The sequence below is a fragment of the Ochotona princeps genome, chromosome 8, assembly GCF_030435755.1.
Source record: "Ochotona princeps isolate mOchPri1 chromosome 8, mOchPri1.hap1, whole genome shotgun sequence".
Classification (NCBI taxonomy): Eukaryota; Metazoa; Chordata; class Mammalia; order Lagomorpha; family Ochotonidae; genus Ochotona; species Ochotona princeps.
The window spans coordinates 10095712-10115097 of record NC_080839.1 but is presented as its reverse complement, the minus strand read 5'-3'; the positions used below and the strand labels follow the sequence as shown (position 1 = coordinate 10115097).

General features: G+C 44.8%; 2 protein-coding genes across 2 annotated transcripts in view; one reads left to right on the top strand and one right to left on the bottom strand.

Annotated features, from left to right (window-relative positions):
• The window catches only part of MRPL30 (mitochondrial ribosomal protein L30), a 30532-nt gene extending 19693 nt beyond the window's left edge, over positions 1–10839 (top strand). The window contains exon 7 of the mRNA XM_058667534.1: positions 10496–10839. The gene's annotated coding sequence lies outside the window, so the exon portion shown is untranslated. The remainder of the gene's footprint in view (positions 1–10495) is intronic.
• On the bottom strand, positions 9647–17952 carry LYG1 (lysozyme g1). Its single transcript, XM_058667530.1, has 5 exons — positions 17872–17952; positions 13792–13896; positions 12792–12985; positions 9940–10072; positions 9647–9765 (listed from the first exon to the last, which is right to left on the bottom strand). The coding sequence occupies exons 1-5, from the start codon at positions 17912–17914 to the stop codon at positions 9647–9649; spliced, it is 594 nt and encodes a 197-aa protein (XP_058523513.1). The 5' UTR covers positions 17915–17952.
• Positions 17953–19386: the final 1434 nt, after the last annotated feature.

The window sequence follows — 19386 nt, the reverse complement described above, 5'->3', positions numbered from 1 at the left end:
TGGATCTGAACTAGAGCAGCTGGGATTTGAACCAATGTCCATATGGAGGATGCCAGTGTCTCATGCAGCAGTTTGACCAACTATACCACGATGCCAGCCTCCATTCCCTGAACATTTCAATGCCAGGCTTGAACGAGTGAGTGTTTTTCTTGCCTTGGGCTAAATCTACTCTATGATAGGTAAAATAACTAAATAATATATAGGTAAAATTTCCTAACAGGCTAACAGCCACTTACATGGTTACATATATATTTAACCAACATTTCAGAAAAAAAGATAAAAAATTGTTACTGGGCAATAAAGCTCATGAAAATATTGTTGAACTTCATTAGAAATCATGGAAGTGCAAATTTAAGATACAATAAGGTATCATGTCACATTCTCCATCAAGGTCAAGATTAAAGACTTGTGACAGCAAATGTTGGTGAGAATATGAAGTAGAGAACTCTCAGACATTGCTGGTTGGAACATAGAGTGGTATAGTTGCTTTAGAGAACCAGTTAGCAGTTTCTGATAAGGTTAAGTAGGTATCATTCCTAGACATTTACCCAAGAAATGAAAACAAAATGTCTCCCAAAGGACCTATAAAGTATCATTCATACCATCTTTATTTGTAGAGGTATCGGAACACTGAATTAACAACTGAAGTATAACTAAATATTAAAATAATACAGGGATGAACTCGTGTTAACCTAGACTGGCTTAGGTGACCGCCTTAGGCCCCGTTCCCAGCTCCAGGAATAGACTGGTTTGGAAAAGGGAATAGAGGGCCCGGCACGGTGGCCTAGCGGCTAAAGTCCTCACCGTGAACGTCCTGGGATCCCATATGGCCGCCGGTTCTAATCCATGCGGCCCCAGTTCCCATCCAGCTCCCTGTCTGTGACCTGGGAAAGCAGCTGAGGATAGCTCAAAGCCTTGGGACTCTGCATCTGTGTGGGAGACCCGAAAGAGGCTCTGGGCTCCTGGCTTTGGATCGGCACAGCTCCCGACATTGCAGACGCTTGGGGAATGAATCAACAGATGGAAGATCTTCATCTCTGTCTCTCCTCCTCTCTGTATATCTGGCTTTCCAGTAAGAATAAAATAAATCTTTTAAAAAAATGAGAATAGAGAAGTCTGAATTTTTTTGTGTATTCCATGGATGTTCACTCTGCCTGTGGTGGAGAGAAGAACGAGGGTAATATCCAGAGAAGAACGTGTTCAAGGCTATGTTGGTATGGTTTACACTGGCAGTAGCTGAAGGTATTGAGGCTGTTTGACCAGTCAACATTGAGGACATGAGTTCAAACATCTAAGAAACCAGGGGCCAGCATTGTGGGTTAAACTGCTCCCCATGACGCTGGTAGTCCTTATTAGGGTGCTGATTCAAGTCCTGGCTGCTCTGCCACCTCTCCAGCTCCTTACTGAGGCACCCCATCAGGCAGTGGGACCGCTGACATCCATGTGGGTGTCCCAGATGGGGTTCCATGCTCCTGGCTTGGCCCAGCTCAGCTATTGTTGCCATTTGAGGAGTGAACCAACAAGTACAAGATTCTCTTTCTTTAATACTCTTTGTTTCAAATAAATAAAATAAATCTTCAAAAAAAAAAAAAGTAAAAGTGGTGACTGGTATGGAGTCACCTCTTCCATTGTAACAGAAAGAAAACTGGGAAAAATCATCAAAATAGTTCAGTTTAGTGAGCTGATGGGAGAAAATTGAAGGAGTTCTCATATGATTCAAATTCCTCTGTGAAACAGGAGGCCCAAACATGTACTGAGTGAAAACGATGTGGGATTAGGACATGAGGGAGATGTGGAAAAGCCACTCTGGAGAAATGAAGGGAGAATTGACAAGGTAGCCAAGATTACTGGATCCAGATGTAGACTAGCTGAGGTTGGAATCCTTTCATGTTTAGAGGCATAGGAATGCTGGGCTCTTTTTTTTTTTTTTAAGACTTGTTTATTTGCACTGGAAGCTCAGATTTACAAAAAGAAAAAGAGAGAGAAAGATCTCCCATCCGCTGGTTCACTCCCCAAGTGGCCACAAAGGCCAGAGCTGAGTTGTTCCAAAGCCAAGAGCCAGAAGCTTCTTCAAGGTCTCCCACGTGGATGCAGGGTCCAAAGGCTTGGGGCCGTCCCAGACTGCTTTCCCAGTCCACAAGCAGGACAACTGCAGTACAAGCCAGCGCCCATATGGAATGTTAGTGCTTGCAGGTGGAGGATTAGTTAATTGAGCCACTGTGCTGGTCCCCATGCTGGGTTCTAACTAACTGAAAAAATAGGTAGAAAGCAGAAGGCTGGAACTACCCAGAGCAGAGGAGCAGCACAGCAGGTGCAGTACAAGGTCAGAGGGAGAGGTTAGCCAGAATGCTGGCAGAAGAGCCCACGTAGCAATGGAGTGTGGAGTGAAGGCTGGGCAGGGAGCGCAGGGCAGAAGGATGAGATGTGGGGCGCCAGTGAACAGCTGTGAGTTAGACATGCGGAGGTAGAACATGTCAGGACCCTGTACTCCCTCAGCCTTGGCCAGCAGGGCAGCGTTCTGAGAGCACTAAACAGAGTCGACCGTCTCAGGCTGTGTCACGTCCCCGCCAACAGTGGAGGCATGTACAGTCATGGGTCCTCCTGCACTGTGTAAGCTAAAGCTCTGGGGACATTTTGTCAGACTAGAACAGACAGTGTAACGCAAGGGGAGAAAGAAAGGAACAAGGGTTAGGACCTTCCATGAGAACTTTTTGATCGTAAGATTTCCTGTTTCATGACAGGAAAAGATGTTCTCAATAAGCTCTTTGCTTAAGCAGGTCATGAAAAGATATTAGTGAATGTTTCCAATTTTAAGTGTGTGTACTTACAGGCATGGCAAATAAGCTCAATTTCATCTTCAGCTATAACAGATGTCTTGAAATTGCTCTTGAAAATACTGTGCTAGGGCCCGGTACAGTAGCCTAGCAGCGAAAGTCATCACTTTGAATATGCTAGGATCCCATATGGGCGTAGGTTCTAATCCCAGCAGCTCCGCTTCCCATCCAGCTCCCTGCTTGTGGCCTGGGAAGGCAGTAGAGGACAGCCCAAAGCCTTGGCATCCTGCACCCACATGGATGCCCAGAAGAAGCTCCTGGCTCCTGGCTTCAGATCGGTGCAGTCCCTGCCATTGCAGTCACTTGGGGAGTGAAACATCGGATGGAAGATCTTCCTCTCTGTCTCTCCTCCTCTGTGTATATCTGACTTTGCAATAAATAAATCTAAAAAGAAAAGAAAAAGTACTGTGCTACGTTTACCCTGGGGAGCTCAGCAGGACTACCTTCCACGTGTCCATCAAAGTTGCCATTACCAGACTTAAGCTGAATGGACAAAGTCCAATTCTTCCACTCAAGTTGGGCGTCTTTTCATTCCATTCTGAACTGCTTTCTTTTATCTTTTGATCACTTTTCACTGGGATGTTATTCTTTCTCTTATTTATTTAAAAAAGATTTCTTTTTATTTTTATTGGAAAAGCAGACTTACAGAGAGAAGGAGAGACAGAGAGAATCTGCCATCCTCCGGTTCACTCCCCAAATGACCTCAACAGCTGGAGCTGAGCTGAGGCTGGGAGCCAGGAGCGTCTTCCCATCCCCCACATGGGTTCAGGGTCCCAAGGCTTTGGGTCATCTTCCTGTGCTTTTCCAGGCCACAAGCAGAGATTTGGATCAGAAATGTAGTAGGCAGGACCAGTGCCCATGTTGGGATGCTGGTGCCACAGGCAGAGGATTAACTTGTTGAGCCATGATGCCAGTCCCTCTTACTGTTATTATTTCTTTTAGATATAAGTCCTAATGTACTGTAGGCTGGATCCTCGTCTAATCACATGCCAAGAAAAAAAGAAAAAGAGTTGCACAAAAAAACAAGGTTCAACAATCAATGTGTTGTGGCCAGAAAAACTCAATAATTTCAAGTGCTCTGCAAGGACCTCGTATTGACTCAGCTGTCAAAAAGAAATGTCATTTTGAAAATCTTTAGGATTTGCTGCTTTCTTGTCCTTCTACCTTCTATCAAGGAAGGAAGCAGCAAGACACCGCTAACCAGCTGCTGGGCAGCTGATGGTTCCACACCTTTATACTTCCCAGCCCACAGAACCATCAGCCAAATAAGTTCCTTTAGAAGTTATCCATTCAACGGCATTCTGTGAGAACTATACAAAAATGAGCCGAGACAAAAGGCATAAATCCACTGGAGGGGAAATCTATAAAACTCACTCTAGGTATAATATTTTTAAAAGACAGAGAAAATATGGTTAAAAACAAAATTTTCAGAGAAATTCCTAGAGTATCAATAGATAAAAAGCCAGAGAACAGGTGACCATGAAGTCACTGATAAGACAGGCATAAGAAAGTCAGATTTAGCCTTGGCAGTGGGGAAGCAAAGAACTTGATTCATGTTGTAAAATCCTGGACTCCTGTTGAAACAAGCTTCAGTGGGGGATGAAACAGAACGTTCAATTTGAAAGATGATCAAGAGGCAGCTGAAACCATGATCCCCTACCCCAATCCCAAGAAAGTTTTAAATCTCTACAAAAAGCAACCGGCAGTCTCTGGGTGGGAAAACTCCTGGAACATTAGGAAATTGCAGAGCAAACAGGGAGATTAAATGAAATAGATACTGAACGCTAAATTCTTCAGCCCGCTAGCTCACTGGGATCTCACATGCAGCCATGTCTTACCTTCTGGATGACAGCCCAGATAAGTTTTCCCTTGAAAACAGGACCAGAAAATATCTAAAGAGACAGACACAGAGAATCTCTTGGTGAACAGCATCCAGGGACACGGATAATAATCCCAACCATGTGCTGAGAGCTTCTTATAAGCTATCCTAGACCTCATTTGAAAATCTGATTAACAGCTTAGAAAGTACTGAAATCTGACTAAAACCTCTAATAGGAAGTCCAAAGACCAAAAGAAGCAGAAAAATACACCCAGGAAGAAACAGATCATGCAGGAACAACTGAGGGATGCAGAGAGGACTCTCAATATTTCCACAATAGGAAGAAAAGATGTTGTGGTCACGAAACCCAAGCACAATGCTGTAAGAAGGAACATTCAAGGACAGGTGTTTGGCCTAGGAGTTAAGATTCCCACATCCCAGCCCTGCTCCTGACTCAAGCTTCCTACTAACACACACCCTGGGAGGAAGCCGTTGATGACTCAGGTATCTGGGCTCCTGCCACCAATATGGAACTTCAAGACTGAGTTCCTGGCTCCTGGCTTTGGCCTGACCCTGCCCTCACTTCGGCAGGTATTTGGTAGGTAAACCAGCAGATAGGAGGACTTGTCTGCCTGTCCTGTATCTGTCTGCCTGTCTACCAATCTATCAATCTATCTATCATCTATCTATCAGGTCTGGCGAGATGGCTCAGTGGCTAAATCTTCGCCTTGAAGCACCAGGATGCCATATGGGTACTAATCATTTTCTGGCTGCTCCACATCCCATCCAGCTCTCTGCTTGTGGTCTGGGAAAGCAGTGAAGGATTGCCCCCAAAGCTTTGGGACCTTGCACCTGCCTGGGAGACCCAGAAGCTCCTGGCTCCTGGCTTTGGGATTGGCTCTGCTCCGGCCAGCTGTTGTGGCCATTTGGGAAGTGAATCAGAGGAAGGAAGATTTTTCTCTCTCTCTCTTTTTATCTGTAAATCTGACTTTTCAATAACAATCTATCCATCCATCCATCCATCCATCTATCCATGTTGTCACGGTCTATTTCTCAAATAAATAAAATGTTTTTTGAAATGAATATTCAGAAAGCAACACATTACTCTTGGAACAAAACAGAAACTTGAAAACAGAAAAATGTTTATTTTAAAATAGGGAAGAGTAGGAATGTAACTATTCTAGGAAATAAAAGGGCTGAGGTGACACAGAAGAGCAAAAACAGACAACTAGAGGACAGTCCAGGAGATCCACTCTGAACAAGAGGTTAGAAGACGGAAAAAAGAGTGCAAGAAATTGTCAGCAAGGTAAGTATTTTAAAGTTTCCACATTGAAAGAACCAACAGAGCACACAACATAGGGGATAAAATCAAAACCCCATGAATGCACAGCATTGTGAAGGTCAATGTAGGATAAGATCCTACATTTTTTTTAAGTTAAAAAAAAAAATATTTGGAAGACAGAGTGACCGCGAATAGACAGTGGCAGAGGGACAGTGGAAAGGAGAGGAAAATACATGATCTTCCATTCACTAGTTTGTTCCCCAAATGCCCACAACAGCTGTGCCTGGGCCAGGCTGGATCCAGGAGGATGATGCTCACTTGGGCCCCTTCCATTGCTTTCCTAAGATGCTTTATCAGTATGTTGGATCCAAAGCAGAGAAGATGGACTGGAGCCGGTGCTGGAATTGTAAGCAAAGTCTTAACCCACTGTGCCACAATGCCAGCCCCCAGGATCTACATTTCTAAAGACAAGGCAAAGAAGTATCATATATAAAAGATTAAAATCAAAACGAATTCCAGCTCCTCAGGAGTGACTGAGCCTCAAAGCCAGAAGGGAAGGAAGCATTGCCTTCAAAATTCTCAAGAGGAGTTATCTGTAAACCATAATTCCACACTGAGCAAAATCACCAATACGTGTGCGAATCGGGGAAAAATGTTTGGATTGAAGACTTTCAGAAACTTCTCTTTCACTTCTTGGAAATCTGCTGGAGGATGTGCTCCATCAACACAAAGGACTAAGTTAGGAAAAGATGTGGAAAGTGGAAGTTGCAACATTAGACAGCTACAAAGGCAACTGTGAAAATTCAGTATGCTGATGGCATCATCCCGTCACATTCCACTACAGCAGAGGTGAAGTCCCTGGGAAAGAAGGGGCAACACTCAGGTCATAGGTGCCTGCTCCAGAAACTGTCTCCTAGAACCAATCCAGGGAAACCGCCTACTCTAACCAACTAGTTTTACTTAGTGCCTGATTTACACGACGCTACCTCTGCTGGGCAATCAGAGCTCTCCAGCTCCCACAAGTATAGGACAGATCAATTCACCTTCTTTCAAGAAGTACTGTCCTAATATCCTTTATTCTCTGAATATACCAGAGGCCACTCCAGTCTCTCCATGTATGCCCTGAAATTCAATCTTTCTCTCTCTCTCTCTCGCTCTTTTTCTCAAAGTAGTACTATTTTTTTAGTGGAGTATTTCAGAGATAAAGAGTTCCCATCTACAGTTTCCCAAAAATATCTCCAGTGACTGGCATGACCAGAGTTCAAAGCTGGGAATTCAGTGCAAGTCTCCTGCAAAGGTGCTAGGAACTCAGTCGTTTGAGCCATTCCTGCTGCTTTCAAGAGTTCGTATTAACAAGAAACATAAGTCAGGAGCTAGAGTACTCCAGCACACAACATGATTGTCCAAGCCAGTATCCTAACTGCTAGATTACAAGTGCAGTCTGTCTTTTTATTGTTATTATTATTGAATTTAATTCAGGGATGGTGACATGGTTCCAGGAGGCTGCGAGGCCTCTGGATGATCTTAGATTGCAGGAACAAATTGGAAGTTTTCAGGAAAGAGCTCTTCTTGAAGAACAGTTGAAGGACTCCCTGGTGTGAACTGCCAATCAAGAGGCAGCTGAGTTGAGCCACTGCTAAGTGCAGAGAAAACCAAGGCTACCAGCTAAATAAGGGTGTTTACCAGCTGGGGATGGGGTGGGAAAGTTGTTCAAGAAAGTCATCTTCGGCTACTCTGCAGCTGTACCATAAACTGTGTCTGCATTGTGTCTGGTTTGGGACACAGCGATTTGTGTGACGTAACGCCTAGACTCAGAAGAAATCTTGGGCTTCCTAATGAAAAGCATGTTCTTAAAAAATAAGCACACCAAAACCCTCAACGTTAACGTGATTAATACTTACTCTGACACGCTGTCTCTTACACAACCCTTTGACTGTCAGCCCCAAACCAAATTTTCTTTCCTCTTGACATTGTTAGGGAGTCAGAAGTCTCCACAAGGAGTGGATATTTTATCTCACACTTAAAATGTCCATGTTCCATTTCAGAGCATCTGGGCTTCTCTCCTGGAGCTGTCTCCTGTCTCCAACATCTTGTTAATGCAAAGGAGGCAATGTGCAATGACCCAGATGACTGGGTTCTGATGCAGGTCAGGAGGTAGCCCATGAAGATGAACAAAGAGCTGCCAGAGTGAGTGTGGCCACACCTCTACCCCCACCTCTCAGTCGCCATCCCCCTCCGTGCAGGAACTAGAGGAGCCAGGTCCTCAAACCACAACACTAGGAGCCCCACCATCTCCCTCAGGGAACACTGGTCCTCGGTGAGTTGGGGCAGCTTGGGTAGAGGCCAGCAGTATCTCTCATCCTGAGAGAACACTCAGCTAAGCAAAGCATACCATGAGCACTGTGATGTTGCTATGGCAGGTGCAACTGAGGCAAAGGTTGGTTTAAACAAGAGTGTGAACTAGACTGTTACTAACAAATCCTATTGGGTACCTTCCCCTGCCAGCCACTGTGTTAGGAATTGTAACATGGGGATGCCAAGTCCTGTTCATTCCTCACAAAGGCTCCTTTTCTAGTCGGGATAATTAACTTAGGAGCCTGAATGGACACAAGAAGCAAGGCTTTTTATTGGTGCTGGATTCTCACACCAGCCTCGACATGTGTATCGTTTTTATCCCATTGGACAAACAAAAGAAATGCCAATTAGACATTTCATTAGTATTTCATCCACAGAAACTTGTTTTAGTCACAAAACTTGTAAAGGACAAGACCTTCTCCAAACCCAGATTTCTCCTCCGGGAAGAGGGAGATCTGCCATCTACTGGTTCACTTCCCAAACAACAGCAACAGCCAAGGTTAGGCCAAGTTAGGCCAGGAGGCTTCTTTTGGATCTGCTACGGAGGTAGAAAGGACCCAAGCATGTGCTTATCTTGTGCATTAGCAGGGAACTAGATTGGAAGAGGAGCATCAGGACTTAAACAGGCATTCAACCCACTGTGTCACAGCATTGGCCCCAGACTTGTATCTCTAAGGCCTAGCTTTAAGTTTCTATTTCTGGAATTTAAGCTGACTTTCCTATATTTCTATTTGTCAGATCTAGCAACATCAATCATTGTCAGCTGACAGAAACATAATAACTAACTTCCATGGAAATATCTTGAAATGTGTACACACACACACACACACACACACACACATGCATATGCATGGGTTAGGGTGGTGGCTCACAGGCTAATCCTCCACCTTCAATTGCTGGCATACCATATAGGTGCTGAGTCATATCCTCACTGCTTCACTTTTGATCCAGCTCCCTACTTATGGGCTGGGAAGTCAGTAGAGTATGCCCCAAGATCTTGGACCCCTGCACCAAATTAGGAAACCTGGAAGAAGCTCCTGGCTCCCGACTTCAGATCAGCTTGGCTCCAGCCATTATGACCATTTGGAGAGTAAACCCGTGGAAGGAAGATCTTTCTATCTTTCCTCTCTGTCAATCTCCCATTGAAATAAAAATAAATAAATCTTTAAAAAAAGAAAGAAATGCTCACACATAGATACCATAAGCATGAGGCCTCAATACGAGGAATCAGTATTCCTTATTCATTTATTGTGACTTGTCTTAAACTCGAATTGACAGCTGCAAGTTCCACAGGTTTGCTTATAACTCCAGCTGAAGCTTCATTGGTGGAAATGGGCTTAGAATTCACTGGAAGTACTAGAAGCCATGTCTCTTGAGGTATTTGGCTCGAGCAAGGACATCGTTGCAGAATTCACAGCTCAAGTCCTGGGTGCTTCGGACATAGGCAGGACCACCATTATAGGCACAGAGTCCACCTGGAATGCATACGAAAGGCTCAGGGGCACTGTGCAGGGTGCTCAGCAGCTCATCTGGACTCTTTCCTAAATGTATTTTGGGAGGCAACTGTGGTTTAGGGCAAGTCTAGGCAACAGGTTGCCTATGTCCCTTTTAATTCTGTGCTGTGAAACAATTGGCCCACCTCCACATACCTCTCAGGTGCTGGTCAGGAGTCCAGGTGGGAAATCTCCTCTGGATTTCTTTGATTCTGGCAGTCAGGACCTCAGTCAGCTGGGAAACCTGGTGCTCACTGATCCAAGATGTGGGAGCATAAAGGGCAGGACCCTGGAGGAAGGGACGCAGAGGAAAACCTAGGTGAGCTAGGTTGGCTTGGCGGAAAGGCCATGTGTCTGCCAGGCTCAGCGCGGCTCTTTCATTTCCCTTCGCTTTTTCTCCTACCTTTGGTGGAACCAGTGCCACCTTCAACTTTCCTGGGGATTAAACAGTGAAGCAACTCACAACCGTCAGGATGGTTGTTGGCAACAAACAAACAAAAAAATACAGAAGGAAATAAAGATGTGGAGATGTGGCTAAATGGGAACCCCTATGCACTGTTGATGGGAATGCAAAATGGGACAGTGGAAAATGCTACACAAATTCCTCAAAATTTAAAAATCAAGCCACCCTCTGACCCTCACAAGCCTTCCTCTGGGTATTTATTGAAATGTGGATCTCAAGGAGATATGAACACTCCAGTGTTTGCTGCAGAGCTAGTCACAACAGCCAGCAGGAGAAACAACCCAGATGCCGATGACAGATGAAGGAAACGTGATACATACACACCATAGAATGTTACTCAGCCTTTAAAAGGAAGGAGATCTTGCCGTATAGGACGACAAGGACAAACCTTGAGGACATTATGCTAGGTAAAATAAGCAGTCATGGAATAACAAGTGTTGCACGATTCCCCTTATATGAAGTGTTCAAAATAATGAAATTCCTTGAAGCAAAGAACAGAATGAAGGTTGTCAGGACTCTTGGGAGGTGGATGGGGAGTTACCAGTCAACAAGTGTTAAGTTTGAATTTTGCCATGAAAAATTATGAGAAACCTGAGTGCAACATTGTACCCAAAATCTACAAATTTCCATTGTACAGTGTTACATTTAAGTAAAATCTGTTAAGAAGACAGATCTCTTGCTACGTGCTCTTAATTTTAAAAGTACTGAAGTGGGCAGGCAGGGGAGATCAGGCCAAGTGCTTGGGCCCTTGCCATCCGTGTGGGAGACTCAATGGAGTTCCGGGCTCCTGATCTGGGCCTGGGTCAGCCCTGCCTATTGCAGTCATTTGGAGAGTTGATCCAGAACAGGATTAGGCTCTCAATCGCTCTCTCTCTCTTTCACTTTTTCTCTTTCTCTCTGTCACTCTGTCTTTCAAATAGTTAAGCAAGTCCTTTAAAAAAAAAAACATGAAGCTACAAGATTTGAGCTAAGAAAGGGATGAACGGACATTTCATGGCTACTTCAGGGTCATGGTAAGAGACCAAGTCGAAAGTCAAACACAGTTAGTGCAGGTTCCAATCTGAGGTCACCCCTTGGTGCTGCAAATGCAAAACACATCCATCATGCCAGAGAGAGATGCTTCTGTAACTACCCCTCCGGTGTTACACCAGCTGGAATGACGTCTGCCCTTTCTCACACATCTTTAGGTAACACTTCCATGTAAGTTTTTAGATATCTAGAAAAAATTTCTGAACCTTGTGAGTTTTCATTTCATCTTCAAGGGTAATGGACTCTCTTTCGCAGGAACTGCATTTTACAAAGGAGGCAGAACAAAGAAGCAGCAAGATGTCAGCCCTAGCGTCACAAGTTGGTCTTGGCTCTGGTTCTGCATTTGGTGTGTGACTTTCAAGTGGCAACCACCTCACTGTGGCTCCTTGCCTTCATTTGTCATAGAAAGGTCACATGTCCCTACCCCAGTTCATCCAATTACTGGATGGGTCCCCAGATGAAAATGAGTGTTTGGAAGTACTTTTTAATTAGGTGTCATACAAAGAATTCCAAGGAAGCCAATTGAAAAAATTACAGAGTTAGTTTTCCTAAAAGCTTAAAGACATGACCACAATACTCATAGGTTTTTCAAGACACCAGCTTCAGGTACAATAGGAAAAACTTCATTCTTTTTACTCTCACCATCACTGATTCCCCAGCACAGATGTTATCCAGTAATTGGGTTAGTGGCCAATTTCCTGCAAATATCTGATACATGCCATAAGGCAGAGTTAGTGCAAAAGTGAAACTTGAGGGCCGGCGGCGTGGCCTAGCAGCTTAAGTCCTCGCCTTGAACACACCAGGGTCATATGGGTGCCGGTTCATATCCCAGCAGCTCCACTTTCCATCCAGCTCCCTGCTTGTGGCCTGGGAAAGCAGTTGAGGACGGCCCAATGCATTGGGACCCTGCACCCGCGCGGGAGACCCGGAGGAGGTCCCAGGTTCCTGGCTTCAGATCAGCGCAACACCGGCCCGTTGTGGCTCACTTGGGGAGTGAATCATCGGATGGAAGATCTTCCTCTCTGTCTCTCCTCCTCTCTGTATATCTGACTTTGTAATAAAAACAAATAAATCTTTAAAAAAAAAAAAGTGAAACTTGATCATCAGACCCAAGAATAGTTTAGAAATAAGACAAAGAAAAAAAATAGTATTTGGTGGTATCCTACCAAATACCAGATACTTTTTTCACTGAATCTTCATTGTAATTCTATAAGAATGGCATCTTACTGGTGGAGCAACTGAGATTCAGTGAAATTAAGTGACTTATGTAAGGTCACAGAGTTACCAAATAATCAAGCAGATGTAATCTGTGGTTTCATTGGAAACTCAGACCACAGTGGTTTCCTGGGAACACATTATTTTGAGAACAAATCGTTGTTCACATCTCTCAGAACTGTGGTCTCACAACTCCATGCTCTGTTCAAAGGCACTGCACCAGCAACCCAAACCGAGTGTGTCCTTGGGCTTGTGCCAGGAAATAGAAGGCTACATGTCACATTAATGGATGGACAGTTACCTGCGCCGCTCTAATTCCATCATCTGCGGAGCCCACATGGACCAGAACGTTACTACCTTGAGACTCCCGGGACAAGACACCAGCAATGACTGCAGGATCCACACAGTATCTTTGGCCCACAGTTCGCATCATGGGTTGATATCTCAGGAGGCGTGGCATGTCTATTTCTGCCAGCCTTTCAGAAGCACGGACTCCTAGGGCAAGCACAGAAGAAGGGCCACAGCTGGGTGCGATTCACAGCTCAAGAAGACACAGAGGTTCTCTGCTAGAATCTAGGGAGCAGTCCGGGACTGTGGAACCAAGGTTGAAGGTTTAATCCTCTAGTGAACGTTCTCAGACCTGGGTGTAGGACTCTCCTCCTCCCAGCTTGACTCAGCATCCCCTGTGGCCACCAGTGACTCTCTAATGGGCTTGTAGGGGCTGATCTGACCTTCCCAGAACAATTCCAGTCCAGTGGTGCAGGTGCACCATGGGTCCAGTTCCTAAGCACTGCAGACAGAGTGACTCAACAAATTGTCCCTTGTTCATCCGCAACAAAGGGCACAAATGGGAGGGAGCCATTCCCCCCAAACCCTTCAGTAAGTCTTTGGGGGAAGTTCCTTTACAGCACTTGCTTTTCCAATCTTCAGGGACAATTTTTAAAAAGTACACGAGTTAAAATATTTCTTTGAATGAAAATGCTGGGCAAAATGAAAGCTAATCCTAATTGACTTGGTTTGGACACTAACCTTCTAAAGACGTCTGTGGGTTTTAAAAAGCATTCTCATTTGTGTTATGTGGATGAGTTAATGGCCTTGTAATCATTGCTATCCATCTCCATCACCACAGGCTCAGGGCAGCCTAGTGGCTTGTTCAGGAAAATAGAGCCAGGGTGCTGACAACAACGTTGACCTCTGCATCCAATGTTCTTGCCACCCTTGGGACTGCAGGACTGTGAGAAACAGTGGGTGCCAAGAAGCCTTGCTGAGAGGGCCAGAACAGACCAGAATATTGCAATTACCACAGTAGGGCAGACCATAACGTCTTCCAATCCCACAAGACGCTCCGGGGGTGTCCACGGTTCGAATGTTGCCATAGCATCCCCAGTTGCTGCTTTCAGATGAGGCTGCAAATTGAGAAAAATCAACCCAAAATATTCACTAGGAGGGTTCTCAACATCCTTCTAGGAATGGAATGATATTAATAAAAGTAACTCATAAATCTATTTTAAAAACTTTAGGGAAACAACATTTAGCATAGCTGTTAAAACGCCTGCATCCCACAAGGGAGTTTCTGAGTTTATCCCCTACTTCCAGCTCTTGACTCTAGATTTCTATTAATGCAGACCCTGGGAGGCAGGAGGTGATGACTCAGTGCTTTGGGTCCCTGCTACCCAACAGGGGACCCAGACTGAGTTCCAGGTTCCTGGCATCAACCTGGTCATGCCCCTAATGTTGTGGGTCTTTGAGGGTTAAACCGGTGAATGGAAGATCTGTCTATGCCTCTGTCTATTTTCAAACAAAGCAGTGGAGGTCGGCCCAAAGCCTTGGGACTCTGCACCTGCGTAAGAGACCTGACAAAGTTCCTGGCTTCTGGCTTTGTTGGCTCAGCTCTGGCTGTGGTAGCCACTTGGGAAGTGACCCAGTGGATGGAAGATCTTCCTCTCTGTCTCCACTCCTCTCTATATATCTGACTTTCTAATAAAAACAAGTAAATCTTTCAAAAAGAAGACTTAAAAGTGGACTTTTGTCTTTATGATTGGTGACAAATACTCTTTTTTGACCCAGATATGACGCTCCTAGGAATATACCCAAAAGAAATTAAAACTACATGTGAGAATGGGATCTGTAATCCTATATTCACAGCAGCATAATCTATAACAACAATACATGGAAACAACTCAGATGGCCATCCAAAAAGAGTGGCTAAAGAAGCTGTGGTACATCTATTCCATGGAATATTATTCAGCCATTAGAAAGAAAGAAATTAAAACAATTTGCAACTAGATGGTCCCAACTAGAGACTGTTATGCTCAGTGAAATAAGTCAATCACAAAAACTAGAAATACCATATGTTCTCTCTAATATAAGGAAACCATCATGCAAATTGGAATATATAGTGATGGAGTAATGAAGACTACCATATTCAGATGTGAAGATACAATGCAACAGGCATCTCTGCTTCCAAAGAAAAGATGGACTCCCAAAGAAACTGTTGGCTATATCTAGACAATGGGATGATGGATTATCTGACATGGTCTGTATCAGCAATGTCAGGGCATACTTAAATAGCAGACTGATGGAATTATAACTCCTTATGAAGATTTGTGACATTATGGGAAAAATCAATCAGGGGTGGAAATTAGGGGGAGTGGAATCCCAGACTATACAGAATTATATGATAATTTTCAAAAATAAATTTTTTTTAAGAATACTCTTTTTGGGCCCGGCAGCATGGCCTAGCGGCTAAAGTCCTCGCCTTGAACGCGCCGGAATCCCATATGGGCGCCGGTTCTAATCCTGGCAGCTCCACTTTCCATCCAGCTCCCTGCTTGTGGCCTGGGAATGCAGTCGAAGACAGCCCAAGGTTTTGGGACCCTGCACCCGCGTGGGAGACCCAGAAGAGGTCCCAGGTTCCTGGCTTCGGATAGGCGCAGCACCGGCCATTGCGGCTCACTTGGGGAATGAATCATCGGATGGAAGATCTTCCTCTCTGTCTCTCCTCCTCTCTGTGTATCCGGCTTTCCAATAAAAACGAATAAATCTTTAAAAAAAAAAAAAACAGAATACTCTTTTTCTCCCCATGCGCCAGACAACAAATATTCTTCATATTGCAGTTGGTTCTCTGTCTTACAGGATTTTTAATATTCACGTTACATGATCCTCAAAGTTCCTTATAGTCCCAATGGTTAGAATCTTGTAAGAATTTTTTTAAAGATTAATTCGTTTCATTGGAGAGACAAATTTACAGAGAGGACAGATAGAGAGCAATATCTTCCATCTGCTGGTTCATTCCTCAAATGGCTGCAACAGCTAGAGCCGAGTTAATTCAAAGCCAGGAGCCAGGATGTTTTTCCAGGTCTCCCACATGGATTCAAAGTCCCAAGGCTTTGAGTCATCTTCTACTGCCTCCCCAGGACACACGCAGGGAGCTGGACGGGAAGTGGAGCAGCGAGAACACAAACTGGCACCCGTATGGGATGCTGCACTTGCAGGGAAAGCTAGCCTGTTCCCTTTATAAGAATTTTTAAATATTTGCTAAATGAAAGGACCAGTAAATAAACAAATAAATGTAAGATGCCATCTGAGAGCCATTTGGCACAGTGGTCAAAGTCTCTGCTGTGACACTGATGTTCCATATGGCATTGGTTCATGTCCAGGCTGTGTTACTTCTCATCCAACTTCCTGCTATCGGCTTATGGAAAGCAATGGAGGATGGTCAAGTGTTTGGGCTCTGATACCCAGATGAATCTCCTGACTTCGGCCTGGCCCAGTGCTGGCCATTGTAGCCATCCGGGGAGTGAACCAGCAGATGGAAGGTTTCCCTTTTCCCCCACCCTCTCCTCTTTGATTTTCAAAATAAATCTTTACAAAAGTAATTTCCGTATGATACAGCTTGGGACACCCACATCCCACATACGAGTGCCTGAGTTCAAGCCCTGGCTTTGCTTCCAATTTCAACTTCCTGGTAAAACTTATCCTGGGAGGCAGCAAGTGATGGCTCAAATATCTTGTCACCCGTATCAGAGTTCTCACATCCTGGCTTCAACCTGGCCATTGCAGGCAATAAAGGGTGAACTGGTGGTTGGAAGATTTCTCTCTCTCGCTCTCTCTCTCTCTCAATTTCTTTCCATCAAATAAATACAAGTTTTAAGAAACCAAACCCCATCTGAGAATTTTTTTTTAATTTAGAGGCAGGAAAAATTTTGCTCCACCTAAGCAACTTTGCTTCTTCCCTTTTGGCATTAGGTGCAAGGAACCTTGGGACCACAGTTGAAGTTCCATCACACAGCCTCAGCAGCCTTGGCGGGTTAGCCCACTCACACCTTGCCTGCCTGGACACTCCTTTTCCATCTGGATCCCATCAGTGCTACCAAGGCAACTGCCCTAATGCTTCCATGGAGATATATGGTCTTTACATTCAGTAAGTACTTCCAGTGAAATTTTGTATAGTGGACATGAAAAGGCTTCCAATAACGTGTTCATCTATTTGAAGTTTAGCCTCAGGACACTGTGATTTAAAAACCCTCCTCCAATTTCTGGAGAAGCCCATGCTTTTGTAGGGCTTTGAGGGAGAGGCTGCTTCTCCATGGATGCTCTTAATTCTAGGATTTAGTAAGCATCATAGGATAAAAATGTTTTCTACTGAGTTGCAAATGCCAGAAATACCATTATGTTCTTATGCCTAACTGTTCTGCCTCCAAGGCATTGAGAAAGCATAAAACAGGTCCGCACTGTGACACAAAACAGGTGAAGCCCCACACTGGAATGTCTGGTTCCAACCGAATCTGCTTCTGGTTCCAGTTCCTACTGTGTGGACCCTGGGTGGCCACAGACAATGGCTCAAGCAGTTAGGTCCCTGCCATCCACAGGAAGGTTCGGATTGAATTTCTGGCTTCTGGCTTAACAAACTCCGTCCCTCTGCCCCCCTAGTTGTCGGCATTTGGGGAGTGAACTGCTAGATGGAAGATGTGTGCTCTGCCTTGCAAATAAATAAAACAAACATTAAGAAATAGGAAAAAGAAGACCCAGTGTGGTAGTCTAGTGCTCAAAAGTCCTCTCCTTGCCTCTGCCAGGATCTCATATGGACACTGGTTCCTGTCCCAGTTGCTCCACTTCCCATCCAAGCTCCCTGCTTGTGGCCTGGGAAAGCAGTCGAGGACGGCCCAAGGCCTTGGGACCCTGCACCCACGTGGGAGACCTGGAAGAGGCTCCTGGCTCCCGGCTTTGGATCGACTCAGCTCCAGCCATTGCGGCCACTTGAGAAATGAACCAGTGGACAGAAGAACTTTCTGTCTCTCCTTCTCTCTATAAATCTGACTTTCCAATAAAAATAAATAAATGGCAAAGAAAATTTTTAAATAGGAAGAGAAATCACTCACCAGTCAGTGCGAGGAGACCCAGGAGTAGCCACAGAACAGACATATTAAGGACCTATTTCTTCAACTGCTGAGACACCTGCTAAATGAGAATTCATTTCAATCTGTCAAAATGTAACCAGTGTCACAATGGTATGTAACATTTCTGTCTAAGACAGGCATGGTTTAAAAATGATAAGACTTCTACTCAGCCCAAGGATTCCACATACCACCAGATAATTGCAGGTGCACACTATTTTTAGAAATTCAGAGATTTTGCTTCTCAGCACACAGAAACATGGTATCTTGGCTCCAGACTCAGAAAAACCAATTTCTACTGCCTGTGCCTTATGCCCGGGGCCTCTCCATTATAAGAGAATATGAAAGGGGGAATCTTGCATGAGTGTTTTCTCTGGATGTGAGCTCCTTGTCCTGCAGCTTAGAGGAACAGCCCCCTTTCCTCGGGGACATGGAAGGTAAACCCATTCTTTACTTTGGATAAAGAAAGGAAGCAGAAGACATTCCCCTACCTCCTTCTCCTGCCACCCTATAAATCCAAGATCCCTTTGGCTCCATGGACCCATTCTACCTCCCTGGAACTCCTGGGTTGGAGTCCAAAGAGGGTGGGGAGATAAATCCCTATGAGGCTGGGTTGCTGGCAGGGTTTTCTGGAAGGACTCACTAGCCTGCTGGCAGCTGGCTGCTACCAAGAGTTGCCTTCTAGGCCTTGGCTTTCTAAACCCAACTATTCCTCTCATTCTCCTTCCACATATACAAGCTTTTCTGGGTCCCTTGCTAGCTACCATACAAACACGAAGGAGGTTTCCCACTGACCCCAGAAAGTGCTAGAGGAGCTGGCTCTGCCCCCCAAACCTCCTCTTTCCCACCAGTGCCTCCCATGATAGGATAACTCCACCCCTGAACAGTGGAGCACAGGTGGTGATGGATCTCAGAATCATCGCTGTGGTTGTGTGCAGGTGGGTGTACAGGAACATGGTGCTTGGCACTTCCATGATGCTTTGCTCTCTCCTTTGGGTGGGTTCTCACACCCAAGAAGAGATGATATCTCACCATGCTCTCCAGCAATGAAGCCATTTAGATTCTCCTTCATCGGAGACTCCGCGTGTCACCCTTTCTGCTTCTCCCCCTACAACATTGAGGTGTTCTGATGACTTATTTGAGCTGAGCTGAAAATGTCCTGCTCAAACCCAATACCATCAGATTAAAGCAACTTGGTATTTTATCTAAATCTGCAGGAACTCTAAGATTCAGTCACCTAGCAAGAATAAATTTATTCAGCACCCTGGGACCCTAGCCCCAAATGAGAGACCAATCCATTCCAGGAAGAAAAGAATGGAGGGGTTACTTAGGCAGAGGAGTGCCCTGGTCTCAGGGACATGTATATTTACAGAACCTTCTTCCTGGCCCTAAGACCCCCAAATAAAGCAGGACTTGCATTCAAATGTGAAATGCTTTCTAATGCTATTTTTCAGGAAATAAAAATACTTCTTGGGGGTGGTATGATGGCACAGTGGTTTA